General features: G+C 44.1%; 1 protein-coding gene across 1 annotated transcript in view; it reads right to left on the bottom strand.

Moving 5' to 3' along the window:
- Ly86 (lymphocyte antigen 86) overlaps positions 1-12,529 on the bottom strand; it is a 73,692-nt gene extending 61,163 nt beyond the window's left edge. Inside the window, exon 1 of the mRNA NM_010745.2 lies at positions 12,300-12,529. Coding sequence (NP_034875.1) covers positions 12,300-12,435 — 136 coding nt within the window. The 5' untranslated portion in view covers positions 12,436-12,529. The remainder of the gene's footprint in view (positions 1-12,299) is intronic.
- Positions 12,530-15,876: the final 3,347 nt, after the last annotated feature.

Raw genomic sequence — 15,876 nt, 5'->3', positions numbered from 1 at the left:
TGAGTTTTATTTAAAACTACATGCTACAGTCTCCCTCTTAGAACACCCTCCTCCCAGGGATTCAGACCCAAGGCCGATGACCCCAATAGAGGGCATGGTAGCAGCAGTCTTTGGGTATTTGTCTGATGCTGGGGTTGGTTGTCTATGGCTAGCGTTTCCACAAATGGAGAAAGGAACAGAGATGCAGGCTCTGGGGTGACACTTTCAGGCACAAGGGCCCAAGTCGCTGTAATAGCTTTCACAGCTCTTCTCTGACACAGTGTGTATTTACATCAAGCTGTTAGGTAAACCTTCCCAAGGGAGGCTCCCGTCAGAAGATGCAGCCCTTTCTCTAAGCAAGCATTTCCCCTTCTGATATGCTGAGAAAATACAATACCTGCTCGCCCGCTGCCATTTAATGTTTTGCAATTTGTTACCATCATGAACCAATAATATCAAAATGGAAACTTCGAGAAACAAGCCACTTCTCAACTGTAAATTGTACACTATTGTGAGCAGCACACTGAACTCCCATCCCATGCACTATGTCCCGCCTGTGTGCAGCACATCCATCCTGTGTGCGGGACTCACAGATTTTTGTGATTTTTGTGGCCATCTCAGTTTTCAGATTGGTTGTCACTGAACCAGAGTGCTTTGCGCTCAGATGACTGTTATCCTATTTTGTAATGTCCCTAAAGTGCAAGAGTAGAGATGGTGGCAATGTAATCAGAAAGTGTTGTTGTTAAAATGATGTTATTACTAGTTGCTAGTTGTTGCTTTTACTGGGCCAATTCATAAATTAAACGTTTTCATAGGTATGCGTGTGTAGAAAAAGCCAAGTATATATGAGGTCAGCACTCTATGATTGCAACCATCTACTTGAGGTCTTAGACTGTGTCACTTCCCATGTGAAGTCCACAATATGGTACTTTTATAAAATTGTTCTTCTCAATTAGAGCTGAGTCTCATGGATCATTTGCAACCCTTCATAATTTATAGGGTTTTGGGCAGGAAAGGACCTGGACAACTTATTTTACAAGATGGACGAGGAAGCTGAGCTTGCCCAGGAGGGTCCTCTTGTATTTGTCCACTGACTGGCTCTGTGACCAACTATAGTTAGAAATGTTGCCTTTCAGGCTCAGAGGTTCCCCTTTTCAACAAGAGGAAGTTAGATTGAAACCTCAAGGCTCTTCAGGGCCTTATTCCAGTCCGTAAAAGAGCCCCTGTTTTACCTATCAGAGGGACTTGTAGGAAACTAACCTGTCCTGAGAAATGCCAGACTTTGGGGTGGCAGGGGTGGGGGTGGGGTGAGGGATTAGTTACCAAGTGATAACCTTCCTATACCCTAACATTTCACCAGGAGCTACAGATAGACTGCTGAAACCAACAGTTTTGCCTCTGGAGACACAGAACTCATCTCTGAGAGTTGCTAAGGTCCTTCATTCCATGTAGGGGCACATTTCCCTCTCATCCTATCCACTGTAATGATGATGATCTACACCAATGTCCTCCATGTCTGTACTTCAGGCAGTCTAGTGTGACCTGCAATGTCTGTTAGAGACAGCGAAAACCAGTCAGGAAAAACATTGCAGTGTCTTAGCTGACTGTGGCCAGCAGCATGAATGGTACTAGGAAGCTGTTGGTGTTGGATGAAATCCGCCACGGCTATTCTGACGTCTCTGAGATCTCATGTGTCATGGTTCCGTCTCTAGGGGGTTACTTAGCAGGCCTGTGTGAGTGACAACATAGACGGAAAGGAAACTGGGTCACATCCTGAGCACTTCGTGTGCATGGAGCTTCATTCTCAGTTATTTGGAATTCAGAATGCTTATATCCATATGGACAGACCAGAGAGAACTCCGAAGTTTTCTCTATCTTTGAACATGAGTAGGAGTGAGGACAAAGAGTTGTGAATGAGCCAGACAGACTTGGCAAAAAATAGAAGGGTGGATCAGTTCAAGTGGTCTCATCTACTCCAGTAGATGGGCTACAGGGTATCGCTTGTTGCCGGGTGCTTGCCTGGCACCCACAGGGCTTAGAGTTCCTTCCCTAGCACACACTTCCCCAAAGTCAATAGAAAGCTGGACTGGCACCAGCAATTACAGGATATACAAGAGGGAAGACAGCTTAATGCTAATCATGAGTCAGCTCAGCTTTATAAAGATGAGTTTTAACCATGCAGGCAAGCTCTATCCTCACCTCTAGATGACCCCTTGATTTTTTAATTGAGATGTCTACAGTAGACATAAGCCTCCAAGCATAGGATAATGGCAGGGTGTGAATTTGCAAAACAGTGACCCAGCAGACCTCAGTGTACTTTTAAAGGAGAAAATGGCAGAGCGGAAAGAGGTTTGTGGGAAGAAGAGTCTTCAGAGGTCTTTAAGTTGTGGCAGGAAGCATTATGCCAAGAGAACTTAAGCCGATGACTGGCAACTGGGTCCGGAGTCGACTGGCTGGTAAGTCCAAAAAAACCATGTTTTCATTGAGCTTGAACATGCTAGATATACCAAGAAATAGCCCAATACATACCCCAACAGCTGCAAGAAAGCATAAGTCTTATAGATAAGAGTGATCGTGCCATGGTCTATACCCACAATACCAGGTCTATACCCACAATACCAGGTCTATACCCACAATACCAGGTCTATACCCACAATACCAGTTACTCGGGAAGCTGAGGCCAGAGGATTGAGAGATTGAGGCAGCATCGGTGATAGGTCAATCAAATTTTAAAAAGAAAAGGAAGAGGAGAATATGAGTGTCGATACAAAGATGAAAAATGTTAGGCCCATGAAGCCAATGTTCAGAAACAACTTTGAGAAACATCATAGTGAAATTATTTTGTGATGGTCACTACACACTTCCTCTGCTATTCAGTGTTTTAAAGTCATCAGGAAAAGTCTGTTGTGGTCTACCAAACATTTAAGGAAATTCCATTGATAAATTTGTGGCTAATGTGCACGTCTCTGCAAAAGTGTGTTAAATGAACAACACATTGGGATGTCAGTTGTGTGAGTAGGGCTCACGTCTTTAAAGGGACACTTCAAAGCACAGTACTAGAGGAACTAAATCATCACCAATGCACAAGGAAGCCTCTTAGATAAGAAAGGTCTCAGCTACTGGGAAAGGGGGCAGCATTCATGGCCACCGTACAGAGATTGTTCTTGCACTCTGTTCTCATGGTTAAGAGCCAAAGGGACTCCTGCGACACCCTAATCTGCACATTGTCTTCTGTGCATTGCTCAGCCATCAGCCTAACAGAAGCGTGTGGGCACCTGCTTCCTGCTTGACTGCTATATACGTCCAGCATCTGCTTGCTAGTTCCAGTTCTCTAGCACAAAGCTACTGGATCAGAGATCTAGAGTCTGACCTTAGAAGGAATCTAGGAAAGGCAGAACACAAGCCTAGAGTGTATGAATTTACTGAGAAAGCCACCTTCCTCTTCCCATCTAGACCCCTGTCCTGCTGCTTGGGTCTTGAAAGGGCCACCTGTCGCTCTGTGTCTTGGAGACGCTGCTATCAAAGTCCTGACACTCCCTGACAGTTGCATGTCCCTTGGCCACTGTCCAGACGGAACTCACAGTGGGATTTTCATTGAAGGCCACTTTCTCAGACTCTGGTGTCCCATGCCCTGCACAAATCCCTCCATCCACGCCTGATGGAGGCCATGCTCAGGACTCCATGCTGCCTGTGGTGTTTAGGATGTGCTGACTGAAAACCAGCTGGAGGACAGCCTTCCCTATCTCACCCTTTCCCAAGATTCTCCTCTCAAAACACAAACGGAGCCAGGAGCCCAGGGAGCTTTTCTTTGGCTGGAAAGGGCAGTGCATAGCCTTTTAGAACACACCCATTTCCTGCCTATTAAGGAGGTCCCTGTAGAACCGCAGCCAGCCAGAGCATACTTCCCTCTGTTCACCAGGTTACTGAGTCTCTTCTTTTTAATGTGCTCAGGAGGATTCGCACTGCTCTGCAGGGTTGGCTTCTAAGTGGTTTCCATTAAATGCAACCACTAGAAGGTCCCTATGGTGTCTTCTCAGGAACCTATCTATAGGGACTGCTTCCTTTCCAGTGTGTGTTCTTACAAGATTACAAACAAACAAACAAACACTTGCATCTCTTGTATTTTCTACATCAATTTCCTGTTTTAAAATTTGACCCAAAAGCCAGTCCTGCTCCAGGTAAATCTGCTGTTCAGTGTGCATCTTGAATGTCTAAACTTGGCACCTGGAATCCATGTTCTCTGCCTCTGCCCCACCTTCTCCACTTCTCAATATTTTCCTTAATTGTACAACAGCATGGGCTAGGAGAGATTACTTTCTCTGCAGGATTAGAAATCATGGCTAAATGACTCTAAGGTCTGCGATTCTTTTTGATTTTATTATGTCATTTCTTTGGTATTGGTTTTATGCTCCATTTACTTCAGAATTGTCAGGTTCTGGAGAAAGAAGTGTCCCTTTCCTCGGTCCTCACCTCCCAGGGCACCTTAAAACTTTTTGATGAACAGTTTATCTGTATGTCTTGTTACATTGAGCTATGGGGTAAGTCATTCGTAGTTTGCCCTCTATTCTGTGGGAGATTTTGCCAGCATTGCTTTGCATTCTTAAAGCCTGATTAATTGTCCTGTTTGACTACCTTGATGGATTATGCAGGTACCTGTGCGTGACCAGATTTAGAATTTCATAATTAAGGGACATTTTGGAGGTCAGTTAAATTGCCCAACCTGAAGCAAATGTCAACAACTTACAAATCCTATTGAGACAAGTGAATGAGGCTGCTTGCCTTAGAGGACAGGAGGGGGGAGGTTAAATTAAGTCTAAGTGGAAAGCCTGAGGCCCAGATGCAGCCCTAATCTGACTCTAGGAACTCTCAGAAACTGCCTGGTCTCGTGGGACCACCCACAACATACTGCCCAAGACAGAGCATCCTTCTTTTCTTCACTAACTGCTCCACAGGGGAACCTGTTGTTGTATGTAGGAAACAGGTTCCCTTATGAAATAAATATGCCAATTGCCCAAGAGGGCTCTGACTGGCAATGTATCACTCTTACTGGTAAAAAGCCCCCCCTCCCCTTTTTAAATTTGGAGGATGGCATTTCTATGTTCAACCTTGCAACTTGGGACACATCATTACAAATGTTGGTTATGGTGGGGGGAGATCCTCCTCTCTAGCTACTGAAGGTCCCTGTTGGCTGCATAGCAAGAGCTAAATTGAGCCAATTCTGAATATGAAAAGAGATGGAGAGAGTGGGGATTGGGGTAGGAGGACAGGAAAAAAAATGATCTTTAATCAGAAGATATTTCTCTCCTCCTCTTTTCTCCTCCTAGATGTTTGCCTATTAGATCCCCAGAAGAGGGGAAGCTGGAATACTTAGGTTTGTGTTCAGCTTAGCATATTATCTTGTTTACTTACTATATATGTGCCTCAGTTCTACAATTGGGGAATCCCCATCCAACTTCCCTCCAGGATTTTTTGTAAGGGTTATATGAGGCATTCTAAGTGACTATTAATTTTAAAATTTCTGTAATGGAAAAAGCCTACACGAACATGGACAAGACTCATAAAAGCTGGAATTCTAGATACTTAAGAGGGAGATTATAAGAACAAAAATTCTCCGAGAGAAAGCCTATACATTTCTGACTAACATGGTAGATTTAGGATTCATTTCCAGGCGCTCTATTGCTAAAAATCACTCAGAAGAACCAGAATTTAAGGATCTGCTTTAGTGACAATCTTGAGAGATTCTTTCCTACCTTTGGCCAAAGATGTCTATAAAGATGGTTGGTATCTAAATCTGTGTGTGGCATGTGATCAAGGTTGCACTTCTCAACAATGCTGATATGGCACATGAGTAACTATCAACAATACATAAAAGAATGAACACAGCTGTGTGTCAATAAAACTTTACTTATAGACACAGACATTTGAATTTCATGTAGTGCTCATGTACCTCAGTGCTTTAGTATGTATCTTAAATGTCTCCCAATGGCCTATGTCTCAAAGGTTTGTTCACTAATGTGGAGTTATCATTAGGTAATAGAACATTTGAGAGGTGGGGCCTAGTAGGAATTTGCATAGTAATTTCCTACAGTTGGTTTTGTAGTGGAAGGAAACTCATTAAGACTCAGAAAAATCCTTCAGACTCAGGAAGAAGACAACTCAAAAATCTCAGAAAGTTCCTGAAACTTACCAGATGTATAAGATCCCCTCTATCCTCCAAGATAATATAAGCAGTAAGAATTTATGAGGAGACAAATCTCTGATCTCTCAAATTGCCTACAAGTGGTGTTGCCTACAGATCCAGAGGACCAGCTTTTGTGAGTCTCACTTGTATTGGAATGAGTTTTTGACGATGCAACTCCCTTTGAGTCATCCCTGCTCCAGTAAGTAGTCCCTGGCCCACATGCCTGCAAATAACCCCCAAATATCCATTGCTTTACCAAGTTGGACTTTGGTGGCATTGTTTCCTTAGTCTGCCATCAGTTAATTTCGTCAGTCATCTTTGGTGAATTTGTTCAAGTTTTCCTAGAAGTCCATAGGCCAATGTAGGGAAACCCTTCAAGGGAGCTGAGAGACCTGGTCTCCTCTTCTACCGTTTCACTTCCTGTGTATGCGGTATACTACTTACTTCACTCCTAATATTAAAAGCATCTCACACAGGCCTAAAACAATGGGTACAAAGAATCACAGACAGGAAACTCAACTCTATGAAGCAAAGTAATCTTTCCTTTTAAAGTTAATCATATCAGGTACGTTTCATAGTAGTAGAGGTATTATTCTTAATCATTTAAAAATGAAGACGCAGCTCTTAGCTCATAGGCCACACATGTGATTTAGCCTGCAGGCTACAGTTGGCAGCCCCCTGCTGCAGACTATTCTCAAGGACCCTTTCCATGGCCAGGTTGTCTGTGAGTATCAGAGAAAACAAAAGGGAGCATGAAGCTGTTTAGGCGCATGACACAGATCCCATCTTCTCTGCTTCATTGATGATGAAGTATGTGAAAAGTATGTCAAGCCTGGAGTCTATTCTTAAGCTGTGTCAGGAAATATCACCAGGATCCCTGCAATCTAACCTGTGTGAAGAAACTACTAACAAACCCCACAGCAGCCACAACAATAGTTATGCAGAATTTCCTGGAGAGTGAATGGCTCATTTGTTCCTATGACAACTGAACTTTGAAAATGAGCAGGACCTCTGAGTGCGGCATGCAGGGAAGGGTCTCCAATGGCTCTTTACATTGTGTGCTGACTCTAGGCCTTCATCTACACCAAGGGGACAGTGGTATTGCTTAGAGATGTCGTCCAGGAAGCTAGGTATTCAGGGGAAGTTTTCTTGTATTGTTTATACCTCAGAATCAGTTGACAATCTTCTTGAAAAACAGTTTTATTTTGGAAATGTCCTTTCTTTGAATTGCCTATGAAGCCTATAGGAGATATGCATCTATTGCAGTGGTTCTCAGCCTGTAGTTTGCATCTCCTTTGGGTGTCATATTATCAGATATCCTGGGCATATTAGGTATTTACATCATGATTCATAACAGCAGCAAAATTACAGTTATGAAGTAGAGTGAAATAACTTTATGGTTGGGGGTCACCACAGCATGAGGGACTAGGGTCACAACACTAGGAAGGTTGGGAATCACTGTTGTAGTGATTATATAATATCATATATATCAACAGCAAAGATTTATTAAGCGTGTAGTATATGAGAAGAAATTTTCCCATAGTCCTTTTCACTGAACCCCTATAAGATAAAATATTGTCTCTCTTATAGGCTGGAAATGATGACCAAAACCACCCATGTCCTTATCGTTGTAACCCAGGAGTGCTACTGTATGTGGCCAGAAGCTTTGCCATTGCAGTTACTCATCTGTGTTTGTGAAGTCGTCCTCATAGGAAGGAGGTAGGGGCTTTGCCACAGCACAGGAAAGCAATGAGATGACTGAAACGCGATGCTACAGGGATGCCTCTGAAGATGAAGGAGGAGCCTGGAACTACAAAGCGAGACTGCATGCTAAAAAACACAGGGATTTTCTTAGAGCTTTCAAGGAAGTGAGGCCCAGGCAGTACAATGACCCAGAAACCCAGTGAAGCCCTCAAAACTCTGAAACGATTAGATACATATGTATATACATATATGTATGCATATATGTATACATATATGCGTACATATGTATACATATTCTTAATTATTTTATATTATATATGTGTGTTGTGTGCTTGTGTCTCTGTCCACATGTGTGCATATATGTGGAGGTCAGAGGTCAGCCTCAGCCGTTGTTCCTCAGGGGCGTTCACCTTAATTTTTGAGACAAAGTCTTTCATCTGTCCTGAAACTCACTAACCAGGCTAGGCTGGCTTGCCAGTGAGCCCTGGGAATATATGTCTCTTCCTCCCTAGTGCTGGGCTTACAAGCCTGCACTTCCACATCTAGCATGCTTACATGAGTTCTGGGCATTGAGCTCAGGTCGTCATGTCATCTAGCAAGCACGTTACCAGTTCAGCTGGTTCCTAAGCCCCCCATGCTTTCTGTTTTAATTCACAGAATGACACTTGGAGCGTGACTGGGAACAGATATCTCAGCAACAGGGCCTGGGAGCTAGAGTTTCCCCCAGCAGTTTGAATGCGATCTGCCCACTCCGGATCTGTAGTCCTTGTCTCCTACCTGACTCATCTGCTGTGTGTGTGTTGACCTTACTTGCTTGTTTCTCCTGACTCAGGCTGCTCTGACAAGTTGCTATAAACAGAGTAGCTTGAACAACAAACTTGGGTTTTTCAGTATTCTCAAGGTTAAAAGTTAAAGTTCAGAATGCCCAGCAGGGTTGGGTTGTTGGAGCCATCCTCTGGCCCTAGAGGTCTCTTTTGTAAAAGAAAAATCCTGTTTTTGTAGGTTCAACGTTCATGTTCTGATTGCCTAACAAAAGCTTTATCTCCTAATACAATAACAACTAATACTTATAATACATATAATCTTATAAGTAGGATTTAACATATATATTGCATTTTGTTATCATTGTGTAAGTGTGCAGGTGAGTGTGTGCATGAGTACTGGCATACCTATGACATGGTGTGTATGTGGAGGTCAGAGGACAACTATGTACAATCGGTTTTCCTTGCACTACAACATGCACATATTCCAGGAGTCAGTCGAAGGTTGTCATGCTTGCAGACTGCACATTGGTTTTAATGTGTAGATTTTTTTTTGGTGGGATGCAAGTTCTCTCTGTAACCCTGTGCCTTTTTTCACTCACCCTGTTTCTCCTCCTGCTATTGATTTCTCTCTTGTCATAAGTATTCTTGTAAGCCACATTATATCTTTGTGTAATATTCACTAGTGGGCACTGGGGCCATATCCCTAGGCATGGACACATAAGTACGTGTGTGTGTGTGTGTATATACATACACACACATATATGTATACATATACATACACACACGCATATACATACACACACGTTCCTGTACTTTACTTTGACAATACTGGCTTCCTTCTTCTTTTCCTTTTCAGTCCTCTTACTTGAATAAGTTAGAGCTTCTGCTTTTCAGAACATCGTGCTCACTTCCTTTTTAGATTTATTTATTTATTTACTTTTTTTGTATTTTTGAGACTAGGCCTCATATAGTCATACTGGTCTCAAAGTCACCGTGAGGTCAAGAGTGACCTTGAACTTCTAGATTTTCTAGTCTCCATCTCCCAAGTGTTAGAATTTAAGGTATGAGCCACCACGTCTGGCCTTCTGGTTTGTACCAAATATTCAGAAGTCACTTCTGATTTTCCCTTTCTCTTGAAAGAGAAAGGTTTTTTTTTTTTTTTTTTTTTTTTTTAGAAAGCAACTTCTGGTTTTAGGTCTCCTCCTCTTGGAACTAAAACCACAAACGAAACTAAAAGAGATAAACAAAGCATTACTTCAGAAGACCTCAGCAACCCTGTTTCTGGGCATGTAGTGGGAGCTTAGAAGCCCCTGATGTGCGCTAATACTGCCTTAGCAGTACACTGGCCAGAGTGTCACACCAGGCAACCTGTTTATGACGCAGCTGCCCTGCAAACCAGTCATTCAACCTCCAAAAGCTCAGGACCACCCAGAAGACAGAGTGAGCACCACCCTTGCCAGAGCACCGAGGGTCCAGCTTGCCTGTCTGCTGACCCTAGAGTCTACCTACAATCCTCTTAGTCTAAAGACTGTTGAATGGTTTTCATGATGACCATACTTTTTTCCCTGAACTTCCCGAACATCATGGTGTCCAGATACAAGTACCATATCCAGTCACACCCACTCCTCAAAGGATCGTTCCAAAGTGGAGGCTCCCCAAAGCCAAAGGCAGGCAACATGGCCTTGTCTAGGGCTCTGACTGTACATCTCCCATCATGTCTCAGGCCTCTGAACTTGGCTTGGTTGTGCCACACTTCTTTGCCTTTATATAAGCTATTCTCTCTGCTGAAATCTCCTTCTCTACCCTCCTCTATATCACTATGTCCAACAACAAAACTCTACACACCAGGGTTATTGGATTTAGAGAGGTCAGCGATCAGTTTGTTCTAACTCCACAAATATTTACCCAAATGTTTTGTCTTCTCTGTGCTGTTGGACTATAATTTCTCCAGTATCAGCTAGATAGCCTTTACAGTATTATCTGGCATCTCCGGCCCCAGGTTTACACATCTACAAAGCAAGGATCATGCTAGTGAGGAGCTGTGCACAGCCCTCAACACACAGGCAGACCCTTCTTGTGGAATATGTGGCCCAGCTACTTTTATCATTTCTTTAAAGTTTCAGTTAACATTTGACAATCCAAACCTTGCTCTCTTCAAATCACTGTGTCTCCTGGTAACTGATGCCTGCCTTTGAGACATCCCTCCCACAAAGCAGTTATCCTTTGGTTTCCTTGGCTGATTCTCCCACTCACCCTGGATGAAAACTTCATCTCCCCTGTTCCTTTATTCCAAGTGCCCAGGGCTTATTTCTGAGATTTAATTACTCTGCAGAGAAGTACCATCTACAAATAGATGCAGCACTGCAGACAGTGTGGCAGCACATTATGTCCCCGTTCTTTCCCTGACAGACCCAGGTGAGTGAAAGGACACATGAGACTCAGTTACAATCTGAGGGAGAATCTTAGACATGGAATAGCCAGTCACATGAGGCTTAATGTCTCGGAAAATCAAATCCCAAGTAGTCCACGTGACCCAATCCGGCTGTCATCCTACTCCTGAAGTGAGCAAGTCCCCAGACGTCTAGGCTCCCATTTGTCCCAAGAACAGCAAGCATCATGAGGTCAGCACTTTCTCCACCCAGCGCGTCCTTTTCTTTTTCTTATTTTTAATTTTTAAAATGCACTTCAAGGTTCCTTTTAAAAGGAAATTTAAAAGAATCCATTGAATTACCCCAGAAACCAAAGTTGGGTGGCAGAATCCGGGCTCAGCTAGTTTGCTTTCATTTATTCTCAGCGAGCGGTGGGACCAACACAGAGGCTCAGAGTCTCCTTTGCATACTCTTCAGCTCATCTGTCCCGTTTCCCTACAGATTTCCAGGTTTCATAAATGTCTGCCTTTCCACAAGCCATTTGTTCTACTGCCCATTGGAAATCGATCCCAAGGCTCATTTTTCCTCGCTGTGTCATAGCGTCACAGAAGGAAAAAGTGAGGTGAGGTACCACATTCAGACTTTAGAACTAACCCACTCCTAAGTTCTGGTTCGTGGTGCCAACAGCGGGGCTCTCCCAGCCCAACGCGTCTCAGTATATGCCACCTCTCAAACAGTTGCACTGAGGTTAAGTTTCTAATACATGCTCCAGGACACAGGCCAACCACAGCACTCCCCTTCGCTGTCCTTGCCCCTGGGGAAACCCTGGCATTGGATGCTACTTCTGACGTGCTTGCTGCTTTAATGGGTGGCACAGTGCGGCATGACAAGAACTCTAGAGGGAGCGGCTGAAGGACAGAGTCTCTGACAAAAGTGACTTGATGCTCACCCAGTTTGCAAAATGGCTGAGGTGAAAAGCCAGCGTAGGCGCAGGATTTGGGAAGAAAAGCTTACTGATCACTTGTTCTTGGGGGAGAGGGCAGGGCTGAGCTCTTAGACTTCGTTCCATATCTAGACTGTTCATTTCTCTCTTTCTGTGGTCTTCGTTATTTTCAGAAGGCTCTTCCACTGTCCCTGGCCTTTCCCTCCTCACGGCTGCCAAGACAAAAGCTCACCGTAGCAGCAAAAAGCACGGAGAGGCTGATAACCTCATCCCTCGCCCATACTCACCCAGTGTTCGTATTGCCCACGTGTAGCTTTAATTTCCCCATAAGCACAAGCAGCCATTTCATAAGACCTTACCACAGCTCTGGTAGACTACTTCCAAGCCCCCACTGTTGCAGGCCGTGTGCTTGGGCCAACCATTTTCGCTGCCATGGTCACTGCTGCTCGGAGAAGTCAGAATCCACACAAGGAGGGCAGCTGCGACACCATTCATGGCGAGGGGGTTGTGTGTGCCCAATGGTAAGCCAGCCCAATAAAAAGACCTCCGAAGCTCGTCCTCCCCCTGAAGGAGTAGTATGTTCAGTTTCACTTCTCGAATACTAGTCTCTGGGAAATATACTGTGAGAAGACAAAGACAGACAGCGGGGAGGGGCATTTGAATACTGTTCCAGGGGGCTTTCACATACTTGAAATAGCAAGTGTGTGTGTGCGCGCGCGCGCGCATATCTCTGAACATGCGCATGCGCATATGGGCAGGTATGGGCTAGGTTGAAAGGTGACTTCTCGCTTTCACAGGAAGAGGTCCTGCAGGACTCTTCAGAACAGCCCCTTTTAGAATCTTTGTCCCCCACTGGAGCTGTAAACTCAGGAAAAATGAGCTTCAGGCCACCATGTGTTTTCTATCAGCGTACACCCCACTGATGTGAGTCTCAGAGCTGGCTAACGCCAGCAGGCACATGTGACATTTTGAGGGTGGTATACTAGAACTTAGGATCTGGAACCGGGTTTTTGGATTTGTTCTTGTCTGGCTTTGGCCCTGGGGTTGGGCCAGCGGAACAGGAGCTTGTCCTAGGAGCCCACACAGAGCTGGGTGGTGCATTCCCTCTGAGAAGTAAGCCATCTTCCATTTCTGGGCCAACAGCACCAGGAGGAAGGATTACCCTTTTAACATTTTTATTTTATTTATTTTTTTAGTGTATATCTGTGTTGTCTTTCTGTGTGTTTGCGTGTGTATGATCATGTGGAAGTCAGAAGGTAACTTTTGGGAGTCAATTCTCTCCTTTCTCTGTGGGTTCTGCGAGTGGCACTCAAGTCACCAGGTTTGTGAGGTAAGTGCTTTTACCCATGGAGACAGTTCATGGGCCCATGGCCTCCCTGAAAGGCTAGTTCAACTAGGAGAGGTGACTGACACCGCTTCTCACACAAAGATGCTGCCCTCCATGGACTCTTGCCGCTCTGCCTCAGCTTTCTTAATCCTAACCCCACTCTATGCAGTTCATCAAACTCACGGCCAAGGCCAGTGATGCTGCAGAGCAACAGGCAACACTCTTTCCCATGGCAGGAAGAGATGAATTATATCCCATTGAGAATGTACAATGTATTTTTAGAAGACTTCTCAATAAAAATATTCTCTCCTTGCATGACAGATGGCATTTTTTTCTATAACATGTAATGCAGCCTCGTAGGAAAAAACGAGCAAGCCACTCCCTCAAGGAGTTATGGGAACTCATTTTGTCAACCAAGAGCCAGGACTTGGGTCTGACGAGTGGTTTTTGGCTCACCTGTTTCAGAAATCAATCCATAATGGTGTCATCTTGAGTTCTGTTATGGTTTGGATATTAACTGTCACCCAGAGTTCCATGTGCTGCTAAGTTTGGTCACCTGCCTGGGGCACCATTGAGATGTGGTGGGACCTTTAATTTAGATCATCTTAAAGAGAATAGTGGAATTCTAACTCTTCGTATCCCTCCTTTTGCTTTGTTTTCGAGCCAACACAAGGAAATCAGGTTTCCTCCATGTGTAGCCCCACCTTAACATGGTCCAATCCAACCCACAGAAAAATGGGGCCACATGTCCATGCTCTGAAACCTCTGATGCTGTGGGGCAACACCAACTTTTCCTCCCTTTGTCTATTTACCTTAGGCACTCTCTCACAGTGACAGAAAGCTAGTATAAGTGCAGTGGTTTGAATACACATAGCCCCGCAGGCTCATGTATTTGAAAGAATAGTCAACATCAAGTGGAATTGTTTGAAAAGATCAGAAAGATTGGAGGTGTGTCCTTTTTGGAGGAAGTGTGTCACTGGGGGTGGGTGGGTTTTGAGGTTTTAAAAGCCCAGCCCCCCACCACCTCCCCCTGTCTCTGCTTACAGATCAGGATGTAGCTCTCAGATACTTCTCCAGCACCTTGCCTGCATACCACTGTGTTTTCTGCCATGATGATAATGGACTAAGCCTCTGAAACTGTAAGCCAGTCTCCAATTAAATGCTTTCTTTTATAAGAATTCTCTTGTTCATGGCGTCTTGTCACAGCAATAGAACAGTGACGAAGACAAGTTTTTAACTGGAAACTTTATAAAGAAAACAAAACATTCTTTGAGAATGTCCTGTTCCTTACTATAGAATAAAATTCAAATCATCTTATGATAGCTATTTAAAATACAGTTATGTATATGTAAATGGTAGCTGAATATTCTGCCAGGCCCTGGTATCATCTCCCCCCCCCCCCTTAGCAAGTTGTGGCTAAAACAGTGATGTCTCTGCTCTTGGCTGTATTTCCCCTCTGCTTTTTGACAGTCCTCTTCCTCTGTCTCCCACTTCATTCCTTTCATAGTGGTCATATTGGGAGTGGTGCCCTCCTTTTCCTGCGGGGTGAAAATAAGACTGACTAAAGTTAGAGAGAAACCAGCAAGGAGTGGAAGGAGGGAGGAAGGCAAGGTGATCTGGAAAAGGAAGGATACTGAGTGGGCTGAAGCATCCTGTCTATGGGTGGGATGAGCCAAAGATATCTAAGAACAGAGTGTAAGCACTTAGGAGGCTGATATAGGAGGATTAAGACTTTGGGGCTTGGCCTGAGCTACATAGTGAGAGCCTTTCTCAAAACAGTAATTGCCTCCCTAACCAAATGATAATAGAATATGTTCTGAGTTGTTGGGTGTGCAGTGTGAGAACTCCCTTCAGATCAACTTACATACCTAGAAATTCATATCCTCCCTGTCTCCATGATGTGTGTGTGTGTTAATGTGTGTGTGTCTTGTGTTTGTCTGTTCAAAGGAAAGAGGTTCATCTTTGCATCAATATACTGTGAAATAGGAGGCTAATGTCATGAAAACCCAGCCCCTTGGGAAAGTGATTCAGTTTCAGTGTGGATGTTGTACTTCCTTAGGACAAGGAAGTAGTTTGGATCAGTTTTATCTCCCTCTTCCATGCTGCTCTGAACATCAATGCTGGCTTCAACGGCAACAATGCTTTCATTCTTCCTTGGTTTCCATGGTGTCCACCATCCTCTAGCTGCCATAGCATACTTATTATAGTCGAGAACTGCACAACCTTTGTCAACAATTGACCAGACCTACAGAGGTGGCCAGCAGGAGCAGCCTTGCACATCTTGTGTTTTTCACAGTGCTTGCTTACATCATTTTCTCCATGCTAATTTAGTCTCAGGTGGCCTTGTTTACTGTGTCCCTGACAGAACCCACTGCTAATGATGTCAGTAAGAGGCCACAAGAAGTAACTGACCTAGAAAGCAAGTTCAAAGTGATTAAGAACTACAAAGGTAGGGAAATCAGAGGCCATTGCTTACCGTGTCATCCAAGGCCATTGCACCATGGGTGTGTACTTGAAGAATACAATTAAAGGAGACCATTGAGTTTTTGAGATGAGATTTACAGCGATCTCAACAGTGATGAAATTCACAGAAATTTAAAGCGGGCCTC

This window comes from Mus musculus, chromosome 13 (genome assembly GCF_000001635.26).
Source record: "Mus musculus strain C57BL/6J chromosome 13, GRCm38.p6 C57BL/6J".
Taxonomy (NCBI): Eukaryota; Metazoa; Chordata; class Mammalia; order Rodentia; family Muridae; genus Mus; species Mus musculus.
This window is presented reverse-complemented; position numbering and strand designations above follow the sequence as displayed.